Source organism: Carassius carassius, chromosome 21 (assembly GCF_963082965.1).
Source record: "Carassius carassius chromosome 21, fCarCar2.1, whole genome shotgun sequence".
Classification (NCBI taxonomy): domain Eukaryota; kingdom Metazoa; phylum Chordata; class Actinopteri; order Cypriniformes; family Cyprinidae; genus Carassius; species Carassius carassius.
This window is the reverse complement of record NC_081775.1, coordinates 22,781,680-22,796,172: the sequence shown is the minus strand read 5'-3', so window position 1 is coordinate 22,796,172 and position 14,493 is coordinate 22,781,680. Positions and strand designations below refer to the sequence as shown.

The window sequence follows — 14,493 nt, the reverse complement described above, 5'->3', positions numbered from 1 at the left end:
CCCTTTTACACAAAATTAATTGTTGGAACACCGTAATTGTTATTTTCAGTCTGTCATCGACATAAATTACCTGTAATTTATTATTTAGTAATGTGCTTATTCACTAGTTTATGTATTTTTAATGGCAGCCTGCATGTACACTAAAAAAAAATGTAAAACTTACGTTGAATTCAGCCTTTTATTCCTCATTGGCGACGGTTTCGTCTGTTTTTTTTTTTGTTTGTTTGGGTTTTTTTTTTGGTTTTTTTTTTTGTATTTGTTATGTCTAATAGTATTATTTGCAGCTTCTATTTGAGCCAGGCTACTAAAACATTGTACCATACACAAATATAATAATACATGTTAAATTATGTCACGTGATTAATTAATAATAATAATTAATAATAATATTTTTTTCCTTATCAAAAATGTTTTATTGAAAGATATATTTGCTGTAAATTGTATGGTAATTCATATTTTTTCCATTGCCAAGCCAAAAAAATAAAATTTTCCATTAATAATCCACATTGGAGGTTTGTATATATAGAAGCATTATGGAAGCATGTATCAGGTTTGTTTGTTTTAATTCATATTTTCCACACAAACATCAGCTTGTTTACATGGAAAGCTATTGTAGGCCGTTGGAGCCAGCAGGCTTTATCTTGAGTGTGTGGCTGGTCCAGTCAGTTCTGACCCACTTATCACAGTCACATAGAGGTGTGTGATAACCCAGATATCTCAATGGGCCACTCCAGAACCCAAACAATATCACAGCGCATAACAACTTACATTTAAAAAAGGTAATTGAATAAAAATTTCACTTTCAAATTATTATTTGTTTTATTGTTTGGATTTATGATTTTAGAAAATACTAATATTACTTAAGCATTAATAGACAACAGGTCTTGTTGCTGTGGTGACTCAGACCTGTCAGTGGGGATCTATTGGCTCATTGCTCTTTGACACAACAGCATGCTTTCGGGATGAACAGCTCTAATGCCTCCCTCCAGAGCATTCATGCATTGTATTCATATTACAAATGACTAATAATACTACGAAAAAACTTTGAACAGGTAATTGATTGCAGCTCTCTACCTCACCAGCCAGTGGTGGTCGGGGAGTGGAGGTTTTTTGAATTTTTAGATGCAAATTATTGCCCATCTTAATATTTACAAATGATTCATTCAGCAAGTGTTAACCATAACAAGCTGGAAACCCCCTCAGCCTGAAGGACAGCACTGTCATCTGTAACATGAACTCTCTCTCTCTCTTCAGACTGCGACACCTTCGGTACTGGAAGACTCATACTCAGGGTTAAAAGGGTTTAACCAGAAGCTTTGAGAAGCATCCAAAAGGAGGATGCTTGCATGAGATGTCTGTATAGTGTCATGCAAGGGGTTGCATTTCCTACCATAAAAGAAAAAAAAATAAGATACACTATAAGTCATACTATAAGGTTCTGACTCCATTTTATGAATATATTTAACCCTTATATTGTTTAAGCCTCTGAAAGTTGCTCTAAAAATGAATTTTCTTCAATCTGAGGGCTAAATTGCTATGCTAAAAGCTCCACTCAATGTGGGACAACAAGGGAAAGCCCGAAATAGCGTCCCACCTGTGGGCAGAGATCAGAGCTATAGAGACAGCTAGCCTGCTAATACTCACTGCTGCTTCTCTCACTGCTTAAACAGAACAGATTTGGAGAAATGTAGCATTACATCACAATGGATCCTCTGCAGTGAATGGGTGCCATCAGAAAGAGAGAGCAAGAGATGTTTAAGCTCTCCAAATCTGTTCTGATGAAGAAACAAATTCATCTACATCTCAGAATGGCTGAGTAGTATTTTCATCAAATTTACATTTTGGGGGGAAATACTCCTTTAGGCAGAGGAAAAAGGCTTTCAGAGGGGCATGACTTGACAAACACTGCAATCGGAGGTGGTATAAATAGCTCATTGCTCTAAGTGTGGTGAACGGTGCTACAGCAGGACTTCTCCATACAGGTGGAGCGGAGGCAGTCTGACACTTCCTAAGGTTGTGACCTGTGACACTTTTATGACCAGCTGCACTTTGTTTATTAGGGTGGAAACAGTTTCCAGCTCCATTAAAAAGAAACAATGTTTTTCATTTGTTGACACTGAAATTTAGTCAAACTTTTTTATTTACAGTAGTCAAAATGTATTCTTTTTTTTGTTGCAAGCCAATGCTTGAGTTCTCATTCCAATGGGAATAGCGACAGATCTTTTCTTCTGTATTGTGGCATCTAAGTGAAAAATCTGATAGATCCAGCTGATTTTTTGAATAGGAAATATTGACGAAAATATCAATAAGATGCATTTAGAAAATAGATCTTCTAAATTTTATTCCATGCCAACTTTAATGTGAATACTGATCAGAGCATTTTTAGGGACTATTAAACTTCTTGGGATGGACAAATTATGGAGCCATTGATTGCGCATCATCATGTTTTTCTTTTGTTTGACTTAATGGAAATCTGTATGACTAGGCAAGAAAAATTATTCCCAAATATCACACAATACCTAATGCCAGGTTTTTGGTACAAATAATTTTTTTTAAATCCCACAGGAAGTGTGATGTCAAATGTAATTTAACCCCTCTTTATTTCTTCTTCTCTTTGACACTTTACTACTGTTTTCTTGCCTGCCTTGCTCCCTCTCTCAACAAGTCAGCTGTTGGCCTGGTTGGGCATATATTACTCTACTACAGGAACAGGTGCAGGACACTGGGCAGGAAGGAAAGTTTACAGTTGGTTTGAAAAAGAAATTGTAACACTTGAAACACTTGTATTTGCTTCACAGTTGCTGAAATATGCCGCATAACAATTCACTCAAGCAGGTTCCAATGTTTCAGGCCCTGAAATATAGCTTGATGGGTTTAATTTCATTTGTACCTTTGCTAATTTATCAGAGCGATTTGTGTTAGAGTACAAAAAAGATACTTTAAAAGGTCTGAAACAATAGTCTATTGATTATAACTTTCGCATAGTTTTACTTTTAGGTCAAAATGTATATTTTGTTGTTAAAGCATTCAAGTATAGTTGGCAAAACATTAAGATATCCATTGCTAATCATGACCAAGGTCTAAAGAGAGCTGTATTTCCTCTGCGTATCTGCTTACAGATAGCTGAAGTCTTCACTATCAGGTACCAGAGCAAAGCTAAATTAGGGATTGTGACAAGTGAAAACTGGCTGACTGCCCAGGAGCTCGGAGAAGATGTTGACTTATCAATCTCAAATAACTTTGCTATGGTCTAAAATCCTGATCTGTGTCAGAGATCTCAAATAGACATATGACATAGTTATTCCACTGTGTTTATGTACAGTAGCAATATACTATACACATCAGAATTGAAGTCTCAAACTGAAAGTGTTGGTCTCAGCTTGTAGAAAAGATGTCTCCATAGCTCCTGTAACTTTTTGATTTTGCTTAACTTACATAACAAATTATTTAATTTTTATTAAGTTCTGTAATCAAAATTTTTTATTTTTTATTTTTAATTTTTTGTTAAATAATGCTTTAACCAACCTTAACTAAAGGGACTTTATTGTAATGTGTTACTGTTCTTCAGTTTAATTCTCAGATGTCATATGCAGGACTATTTGACATAAATCAGTTCATAAATCAGTTGCCTTCAGATCTGTCCAGAGGGAGGGTTTCAGAGGTTTTTGTTATTATGATGCTAAATCATATCTGTAGCTGAGCAGCAGTAAATGACTCAACAAGTGGGCCGCGGCCCCCTATAGTGGGTCGCGGTGGTGTTGCAGGTGGGCCGCCAATTACTATTAAAAGAAATAATAATATTATTAATATATGTAAAAATGTCTAAATCATAACATAATAACATCATTTCATATATATAATTAAATAACAAAAAATAAATATCCAACTGTAACTTTGAATCCACTATTCGAGCTTGCTGATTGGTTTAAGAATAAACAACCAATTTATATTTTTGCTGCATATGTTACAACAAATTCAAACATAAATGCATAAATGGCTTTCAGCATGTTCCCTCCTGACTGCTTGCTCCGCTGACTGTCTACCCGCTGCCGAGCTCTGCCTGGATCTGGTTTTCCCGTTTTGCTGAGCGGTGCCAGCCTGAGTTATTTTCTGTTCATTGCCAGTTCATTCTAGGGCTGTGTGATTGATATAAATCATCATAAAATCACGATTTGAGCATGCACGATTTTCCGCGGCCCTGACCTCCCGCAGTATGATCTCACATCCAATCAGAATGCAACGCGGTAGAACTTTATTTTACAGTCCTGTTCCTCATGTACATACTAGGTACTTATTATAGTAATTACAATGACTATGTAATAACTAGGTACTAACCCTGAACCTACCCCTAAACCTAACCTTACCCCATGTAGTTACCTTGTATTACCAGAACTTTCTTAGATAAGTACATGTAAGTACACAAACTGTAAAATAAAGTGCAACCTGCAACGCTCCTAACGTGAGAACAGAACAGACTGGGCATATGCCTAACTCCAGGTTCAGTGATGCCCTTTTTTCCGAGCCCATGTTAACGGATCAGAGCATTCACACTGCACACAGTAAAAGGCTAGAGATAAAAATGTGCGAAAATAATTAATATCTAGCACATGAGCATAGATAGAGTTGTGAGTGCACAGGACGCAGTTTAAGTGAGAGGAGACATGTTTTAAGTGCTTGCACTCTCTCCGGTTGAGAGCAGTGTGTATCTGAGCAAGCACGTCTGGTTTTGTGACAGAGCAAAGGAAATCTGCTTGTGAGCGGAGAGATTCTCACTCATGCATTATTGCTTTCATGTTACAATAGCGCGCTCTCTCTGCTGCTTCTGCACCGCTCTCACATACTGTATACACACTACAAACGGAGTACGTGTGAATCTCCATAATGTATAACAAATCTATTTCAACACTGAGGCACCGCTACAATTAATGAGCTCTCTGAACAATGCATGGCAAAAAAGAAAAAAAATGTCCCTGGACACGGGATTTAATTATTTATATTTGTTGCCAAAAGTCTAGAAATTTTGTTACACTTTTACTATAGTGATTATTTTGACTTATGTCTGTTCTAGAGATGTTACAACTTTTTGATAAAGCTCTAATTGGTTTTCTTTTGGAAATATGTTTCAAATTAATCCTGAATGCATTTATGACTGTAAAGCATATCTGTGTGTGTCAAAATTGTGATTAAAATCGAAATAGCAAAATTTATCAAAGAAATCACGATTTTTTTTTTTTCATATCGCACAGCCCTAGTTCATTCAATAAATACAGTTAACAATCTAGCTTCTGAGTACTAAGTTATTAACCCAACAATAGCGGGATCAGTTAAATTTTTTTGCAGTGGGCCGCGCAAACATATGTGTTTGGTTGTGTGGGCCGCGAGTTGAAAAAGGTTGGGAACCACTGGTTTAGGCTTTGGGTTGTTCTTTATGATCAAGTGTACATTGATGTTAAACACATTTAACATAATAGAGGCAGTAGAAATGTATTTATTAACCCCCCAAAAGCCTATTGTTTCATATTTGATACAAGGGTCTTAAATTAGCCACATGATCAAAAATGTTCTGAAAAACTTGGTTTACACAATGTACTACATGCATTCTGTCATCTGATTGTGGTCTGTAACTGAAAAAACAGATCATTCACTTAATGTGACTTTTTGCTATGAAATCTTTACAGATTTTTACAAAATATAATAAAAATATGTCTTATATTATTAATATATTAATATTAATTTCAAGTTGAACACTTAATGAACTAAATCAACTTTTTTTTTAAATCATGATAATTCTATGATATGCAATTTGCCACAACAGACTTTTGACTGAGTAACATTTTTCTTGTAAATCTCTCAGTCATCAATGTATTACACTGCATTATATATTTTGCCCCATGCACAATAAAAACTATAGAGCTTTCAGAGAGAGTGACAACTGATATGTTTTTTTCCTATGTAAGCCTGTTACTGTTATACAGATCTCAGTGATTTACATTACAAGCTATCAGAATTTCATCTTACATTTTGGCCGTAAACAACAGCAACTGCAACTTCATATTGCCTATATCACATATAGCCATTAAACCAGAATGCATCAAATATTATATGATGATAATAAAAAAAACATACTCAACCCTTTTATGCGTCAGGCCATATGGGTTAAAGTGTGCACGACGATATCCTGTATTTCCACACTGAGATAAGTGTATTGGTTACTAATGGTTTAGCAATGTAGCCTACAACCTAAAAAATAAAATAAAAAAATAATTAAAAAACAACCCAATGTGGGTCATTTTGGCAACCCAGCACTGGGTACAAAATGACCCAAATTGGTTAAATCAACCCAACGTCCTTTCCCAGCAGTCTCAACCCCCGATTTGGGTTGAAAAACTAACCCAGTGTTAAAAAATTTACAAAAGCTGTCAGTTTACCTTTAAAGGGGCTCATTATTACCTAAACGTACATATAGGTATCTAGATCACATATTTACTATAGTACATTTTGAAAGAGTACCACCCCAGAGACAAGTATTTTGTTTTATTTTTTTACCCTTATTTTACTGAGTGTAAAGGATCTCGTTTTCTTTACCCCAGCCCGACAGAGGGCATGAATGTGCCGTGTATCGGTACATGAGAAACCTTCAACCGGAGCGTCAGAGGAAGAGAAATAGGCGTAATGAAGACGACAATTTTGTTGCGACTGTGCCAATAACCGCTGTGATCCCTGAAGAATCGTTGTCATTTCCGATCATCTCAGCAGTCCGGTGACACACCCCCTGTGAAAATCTTCGCTTGGATGTTCAATGGCCGTGAGGCTCCGGCGTACGGTATGTTGTCGTGCATATACTGCTGTGAGCACGGCGAGCAGTCAGCCGTTGTTTGCACTGCATCGTAACTGACAGCGAGTGATCGTATAAACTGCTGCTTGGGTTTTTTACGATGTCAACAAGCTTTTTAGCAGCTATTTCGCGCAGGATTAATTAGACGTCAGTCTTATAAACACACTGGATCGGCGCGCGTTGCGTTTCCGTTTTTATCCAGCGGCTAAATACCGGACGACTAGCGGGTATGCTAAAGCTAACGGTTAATGAACAGCCAGTGTTTTTTTTTTCTTTTCTAAGAGATAATTACGTGCGAATGAAACGATTGTGTTTGTCGTGATATTTTCATATGTTGAAGAATAATGCGGAAACTTTAGTTTTGTAATGTGTCACTGGTGTCTGTGTTGATCCCTTCAATTGCGGCTTTCTATCTTTGCCATCATGTAAAAATAGCGTTGTAACTTAGCTCTTAAACGGATTTGGCGACGGCTCGTCGTAGTTTTGCCGCGATCAGGAGGCATCTGACACAGGTAACGTTACCGGTCAAAACTGTCACTTTAGCAGTTTCTTTTCGGTAACAGAATGTGTTTTTTATGAATGCTAAGCTGGCTCGGCTAGTAGGAAACAGTGCTGGAATGAACCTGCGCCTGGTTTCTGTTGTCAAGAAGAACTGAAACTGACAAAGGAACCATGAAGTTGATGTCGTTAATACAATCTAAAATGTTGGTATTTTGTTTTATATTTGCTGTTGACTCGGGCATATATATATATATATATATATATAAATATAAAAAACTAGTGTTTCATATAATTGCATATTATGTGTCACTTGTATTTGTGGCTAGTTTTAGGTCGGCATACCATCCATTTGCTTGTGTTCCGTTTAATAAATAAAGTGATTACGGTGGTGCAGTTATGCTTGTGACTTGGTAACATCTGTCGTGTGTGGATGGATGAAGTAGAGCGGAAGGGAGTTGTACACGTGAAACACGGTTCATGTCTCACGTTGCATGTCGTTGCCAGTGGTGAGGTCGCTAAACACAAAACAAGCCATTCTTCTGCGCTGTCACACACAGGACTAGCTTTATATGCCTTTTAGCTTTGCATTTAAACCGGATTTACCTGAGATATAGCAAATAAACATGCTTTTGTTCTGATGAATAGGGTAGCAGTTTTTCAGGTGCAGGTATGAAGTCTGTGTTCCTGTCCAGTAGTGCGCCATGTTCACACTGCAGCAGCCGAGAGTCTGCTTCATAAGCGATCTGAACCCTGTAAAGCCAGACGTGTCAAGTAATAGTCAGAAAAATCAATTGTTTTGAAATGGAACATATTATTGAACCATTAGACGAAATCAAAACAAAAAAGTTAGCTGGTGTGTTTTATGTTTTGTATCATGTTTGATACATCATAGCTCAAATAGTTGTATGATATAGGCCTAGAGAATATGGGAAAACAAGTTTATTCAGAGGCACTTTTGTGCAGATGTTGAATGTTAGTTGTTGTAAATTACAAAAAGATGAAATTCTGATAGCTTGTAATGTACATTAGTGAGGTCTTTATAAACGGCCATTCAATATATCACTATCACTATATTAATATGTCTTCGTTAGATTATATTTTAAAGTTTAGTTTTATGATCAAAGGTCTGTAGTTTTAATTATTAGGACATACATTGCAATGGAATACAATGATGATTGAGTGATGTACAAAAATGTTGCTCAAAGGCTTGTATCATGTTTGATGCTAATGTTTTATCACCATTTTTTATGTAATATGGACAATCAAGTAAAGTTGCTTCAGTCAATTAAATGTTCATCTGGAAATGTTACTAACAATATAAAAGTTATTCTTACATATGTTTTATAAAATAATTAAACCTTTCACAGTTTACCACAACCTGAAGGTGGACAGTTTAAGAATTATACTAAAAGTTCTTTTACTTCTCAAGGCGTGTGGCAGATTGTGTACTACAGTTTTTTTTTTGCAAACACCCCATGGTAGTTTGTTAGCAGTGCATGTGAGTAGTCAAAATCGATCTGTGGCTCTGATGTGATGTTATTTATGCGTGTTGTCAGGGGATGAGAGGAGAGCAGGTGCTGCGCTCCTGGCTGCGGACTCAGTGACTCTCTCTTTGGGCTCAGGATGGCGCAGGGAGGGCCTCAGTTAGACTATCACATACTGCAGGACCTCAAGCAGCGCTTCCCAGAGATTCCAGAGAAAGTAGTGTCCCAGTGCCTTCTTCAGGTGAGAACCAGCAGTCACAATTGAAACAAATGGGATGTTAAGAATGTTTGTAAAGAAAACTCTAGAGAATATCACTAAAATAAATAATAATAAAAAAAATTGTTTTATATATATATATATATATATATATATATATGGAAATAATAAAAATGACAAAAGTAAATTTTCTCAAAAACAAGTTTTATAAGAGACCTGTAGATGATTATATAATGATGAGCAGTGAGTGTTAAGTTTTATCGGTTATATTATTTTCTGCTGTGTCATTCTGGCTCAATGCCATAACTGAATTTATCAGAGAGGCATCAGTTGTTGATCAAGAAAGTTTACTTTACTGTCTTCCATTTCAGAACAACAATAACCTGGACCTCTGCTGCCATCTGCTGGCTCAGGAGAGTAATAGATACCTGTATGAGGAGTACCACAGCCCAGATGACTTGCACTTAAACCGGAACCACATGCTGCGCATTAGCGTGGGTTACCCTGCAACTGAAGGGGTTAAAAATAATGCTGGTGGCCGAGCTTTGGTCCACAGTTCCAGCGACGGGCACATCGAACATCCTCGAAGTGGTTTCCATGAGCCCCTCTCTGCTCCAGCTACTATGGCGCCAACACCTGGCTTCAACCCCTTCTTCATGAACGATCAAGGACGCTCGAACATCCCCACCCCTCCACCCACCATCCAGGGCATGTCACCCACATACCACCCTGTCCCACGTTACATGCCTCCCATAACAGTTACCCTCTCCCAGAACATCCCCTCTGCCCCACAAGCGCTTCAGATCCCTCCTGGTGCCTATAGTGGGAACACCGTGTACATGCGTCCCTCACCGTCTCAAAGTCCTCAACCCACTCCCTGGTCCACATCTGGGACATCTGTGTACCAGCAGTCTCCTTACGCCACTCCTACATACCCGTCTCCATACAGTTCTCCCCAACATCAGGTCCCGCAGCCGCCACAGGTGTTTCTGCCCATAAGTCCCCCCACTCTCCCTGGGCTGCCCTACCTGCAGTCGCCAGTTTCCCACAGGCCTTTTATGTCTCCCAAAGGCCCTATGAAGAACCAGATAGAGATCACACTGGAGGGACAACGACCACGGAGCAACTCCCCTGTACATGCTCCGCAGGGATCTCTCTATATGGCCACCAGCCCTTCCCCAAGCTCCCCGTCCCGGGCCATTAGTATGACTGGACCCCTCGGGGCCTCCATTCATCAAGGAATTTATGTCCACCAGGGTGTGGCAAGGCCCCGGCCTGCATCCTCTCCTCAGCCAGCCACCTCTGCGTTCATCAAGATCAAAGTGTCCCCTGGACAGATGCAGCATTCCTCAAGTTCTCCACCAGTTGAGAGAGAATCCCTCCTCAATATAGTGGACCAGGGCGAACGCCATGGCGCCCCTCCTCCGATCCTGCCCATCTCTGCTCTGCCAGCAAACATCTCCAGTCAGATCAACCGCATGCCTAGACGATCCAGTTCCGGCTCGGATGACTATGCATATACTCAAGGTATGAATCTGCTTATGCCAGACATCATGTGTTTGTATAGAAATTACACACATAAGTAAGTGTTTATATATATATGTGTGTGTGTGTGTGTGTGTGTGTGTGTGTGTGTATCATCGAAATCTAGAAAAACATTTAAATACGTATGTTTTTTTAATGTAAAAAAAAAAAAACATACACAGCCCTAGTATATATGACTTTTCCAGGAGTGAATGCTGAGAAACTTTAGAAAGCGATGTAAAAAATAATATATTATAAAATCGAGTCCTTGCTTTATAAACTAAATGCATTTTTTTTATAAAACGGCTTAAACAGTGCGTACATACAGTTTTATAGTAATGTAGTATACCACACATAGTTTTTTCCAGGCAGTTAATATCCAGTAAAGCATATACATTATCCTTAACTGTACATCACTCATGAAAAAAAGACTATGCTTGGGTTGGTCAAATAACACTTTCTTGTCAAAGTTGAAATTACCTGTCCAGAATAAGCTGGTGATACAACTCTTTTGCATCAGTTTATGGTGTCTGTTGTTCATTCTTGTATACTTGTGTCTAATGCTCCTCCTCAGCGCTGCTCCTGCACCAGCGGGCTCGAATGGAGCGTCTGATGAAAGAACTCCTGCTGGAGCGGCAGAAACTGGAGCAATTGAAGGCGGAAGTGAATGAAATGGAATTTGACGCCCTGCAGAGACGCTTTAGACGGGTGAACAGCACCAGCCTGATCCCTCGGGTAAGAGAGATATTAGTGTTTTACATCACTAATAAAGGGAACGGATGAATCCTCATCAACTTCTCAAAATGAGCCTGCATACCTAGAATTTAGGTGCAGAACTTGCAAACATAATAAGGTGGAAATGAATCACATCTGTTCATTCAATTCTCGCTCATTCTGCATGCTTCACAGACTATGAATTAATCTCTTTTCAAAGGTTAAACTACTGTACATAATGTACCCATCCAGTGCAACCGTCACCTCTTTCCTCTGACATTAACAAGCTACTGTGAAGCGATTAACTGCAATAAACTGCTTTTATGTCTGCAGCTAATGTGAAAAAGTCATGTACTCACTCTGTGTGTGTGTGCGTGTGCGTGTGTGTGCGTGCGTGCGAACACATTTCCTAGCCTGAGGATATGACCAGAATTCGGTCGCAAAACAGACAGCTCCAGATTGACATTGATTGCACCTTGAAGGAGACAGACTTGCTGCAGTCCAGAGGTAAAAATAGCACGAATGTAGCCATCTTTATAGCACAGCGTTATTTCATGTGATTGCTGAGATTGTTGAAAATTGTGCTGATCATTTGCTTCATCCATCTCTTATTTTTTGTTTATTTATTTCTTAGGCAAGTTTGACGTGAGAACCATGAACAACTTTTATGATAATATTCAACCTGGCCCTGTTGTACCTCCAAGAGGTGGGAATTCAGTTATTTTTTAATTACTTTTTCTCAACCGTCAAAATTTTCCATATTTAAACATTTCATCTTTTTATGTTTTGGTAATTCTTAACAACAAGGTTCAATTCCTTAATATTAGGGCTGTCCTCGGTTAAGGACTTTTGTGGTCGACTAGTCGTTCATTTGAAGCATTAGTCGACTAATCGCACGTTTATTAATAAACCATTTAAGTCATTTTTATGAGCCTTTAATTGCCTACATAGCCTAGTAAGTGCTCAAGTACATGTATAAAGCTTGCCACAGCGCTCCGGCAGAAGCGTCACTCTCAAGTTCACAGACCCAAACGGCAGAAAGCTGTCATTATTTTACAAAAGCATGTTTTGTTGTTAATGTGAGCGCACATGAATAAATGTAGAGTTTTTACAGATTTGAAAGATGTATTACTCTTATCTGTATGACCAAAAATGACAGAGTAGCCTATTTTAAGAGCAAGTGAGCTTTTTTCTTTCTTTCTGCGACTAATACAATTTTTGTCGACTAATGATTAGTTGACTATTAGGGGGCAGCCCTAGTTAATATTAGTTAATGCATTAGGTATCATGAACCCTAACTGAAAAATACTTTTTCAAGCATTTATTAATTTTTGTTATTAATTTCTACATATGTTACATTTTCAACATTTCAGATGAATGCTGTGTTCATGTCGTGTCATAATTACTGTAATTGTTAGATAAAACAATAACGTTCTACATTATGCAAATGTCTATTTAAAAAAACAAAACAAAACTTTTATTCACCGTGTGCTGTGTGCATGCTACATTAGTATTGTATGTCTTGTTTATTTTTAGATGATTTCTCAATGAAGTCATTAAAAGAAGACAATTATAGGAATTATTGAACAGAAATATTATGAAATAACTGCATAAGTACTTTTTTACAGCGGCTAAAGCTGCTGTCATTTTGATTGTTTCCGCATGTTGTTGCAGCAGTCAGGTGGTAGAAGTTGGAGCTGTTCAAAAAATCTTGTGAGTTTATTGATGCTCCAAAATTTTGGTAAGAGAAAAGATTTGGCCGAGAAAAAAAAAAAAAAAAAATGTATATATATATATACACACACACACACAAGCACACACACACAATCATAAATAGAAAAATTTAGAATAGAAATTGATTATATATTAACTATTTTGGTTAATTGATTATTAAATACTTTTCCTTTTCTGTTTTTTTGGCTGAAGAGTGTTAATTTCAGTGCATCTCTATTTACTATTTATGTAAAAAATTATCCATTTTAGTACTGGACACTTGATACATTAATGTTAACGAATTGAACCTTAAGTTACAAGTTTTGTTCCTTTGCAAAGTAAGAATTTGCCTAGATGTGGCTTTCATTAATAATAGCTCCATTGAGCTAAAATGAGCTCTTTGCTCTCTGAATATCCTGTCAGATTTGTCCTGACCTCTGACTACACCAGTAAAGTGGAGGGTGTTGGGTTGCTTATGATGATAGAGTTTCTTGCACCCTGATTCTATTTTCATCACTCTTTTGTTGCTATGTGGGGCCAGTGGCCCAAATTGGCAATGGGCGTGGCAGAACACTAGATCTTGAAATGCCTTCAAATGTAGCTCACAGCAGCAATAAATAAATGTGTGCTTGCCGTTTCATAATGTTTTGTCTCTTCCATCTAGTGAAGCCTCCGGTCGTACAGAGGGATGAGGATTTTGAAGGCGCTCAGTGGAACTGTGAAAGCTGCACTTTTCTTAACCACCCCGCTCTGCACCGCTGTGAACAGTGCGAGATGCCACGCAACACTTGAGCCGACTTCACCGTGACCCTTCCGACAGGCCATGAACCTCACTCTTCCTACCAATCTTCTGTTCCATCACACAAAGTTCAAGTCCCGCCTTTCATTTGGCAATTTCTGTCCCTTGTGCCCTCTGCTTCACCCAGCAATAACTGAGCCGTACCCCACAGAAGAAGAGACAACTACGCTAGTAAAATATTATCCAATCAGAAGCACCCTGTGTTACCTCTGAAGGAGCTTCCTGTGCTTGTATTTACTTTTTTTCTACCGAAAAAAATGTTTTAAAAGAGGAAGTAGAGTGACTTAACAGAAACAATGGAAATGATTGATTGGTGCTGGAGTGGACCGAGAAGGTGTGGTTTTAGGAGAGGGAGGAGCTTCCAGATGTTGAAGAGGTGTGATTTACCAAGCTACCATTCCAAGCAGAAGAAGACTGCCAAGTTTACACAGGGAAAAAGCCGACAAACAATCCCGTATATGGGACTTCTTTCACAACATGAAAAATTTATTGAGATAAGCAGGGGCTGAATCATTTTAATGTAGACTTTACACTGTATGTGCTCACTCTTCTTATGAATGAAGAACACTACAAGATCTGCATATGAACCTATACCTGGTACTTTTATGCATATGCCACACTGTATTCTGTGTTTAAGATGTTGATTTCCTGTGCAAATGCCTCAAGTGGCTGTACTTAATAAAGGATCTGATTCTATGTGACTATA

General features: G+C 38.1%; 1 protein-coding gene across 6 annotated transcripts; it reads left to right on the top strand.

The window, feature by feature from the left end:
- Positions 1 to 6,585: 6,585 nt before the first annotated feature.
- On the top strand, positions 6,586 to 14,493 carry tab3 (TGF-beta activated kinase 1 (MAP3K7) binding protein 3). Of its 6 annotated transcripts, none has more exons than XR_009422788.1 (8): positions 6,586 to 6,823; positions 8,893 to 9,061; positions 9,409 to 10,564; positions 11,136 to 11,296; positions 11,689 to 11,782; positions 11,910 to 11,981; positions 12,953 to 13,016; positions 13,653 to 13,791. XR_009422788.1 is itself a non-coding variant. In XM_059503871.1 (8 exons), the coding sequence occupies exons 2-7, from the start codon at positions 8,960 to 8,962 to the stop codon at positions 12,961 to 12,963; spliced, it is 1,596 nt and encodes a 531-aa protein (XP_059359854.1). In that variant the 5' UTR covers positions 6,586 to 6,823; positions 8,893 to 8,959; the 3' UTR covers positions 12,964 to 12,988; positions 13,653 to 13,784. The 6 variants fall into 6 exon arrangements, 4 of the variants coding, with proteins under 4 accessions (XP_059359854.1, XP_059359853.1, XP_059359852.1 ...); XR_009422787.1 differs by having other exon boundaries at positions 12,950 to 13,016; XM_059503871.1 differs by having other exon boundaries at positions 12,953 to 12,988; positions 13,653 to 13,784.

What these genes read in the sequence shown, in the direction of transcription:
- tab3 (XM_059503868.1), top strand. Translation starts at nt 8,960, where the DNA reads ATGGCGCAGGGAGGGCCTCAGTTAGACTATCACATACTGCAGGACCTC. An exon ending in AGACTTGCTGCAGTCCAGAG is followed by an intron (nt 11,783 to 11,909) that starts GTAAAAATAGCA and finishes TTTATTTCTTAG; the next exon opens with GCAAGTTTGACGTGAGAACC. An exon ending in CCCTGTTGTACCTCCAAGAG is followed by an intron (nt 11,982 to 13,652) that starts GTGGGAATTCAG and finishes TCTTCCATCTAG; the next exon opens with TGAAGCCTCCGGTCGTACAG.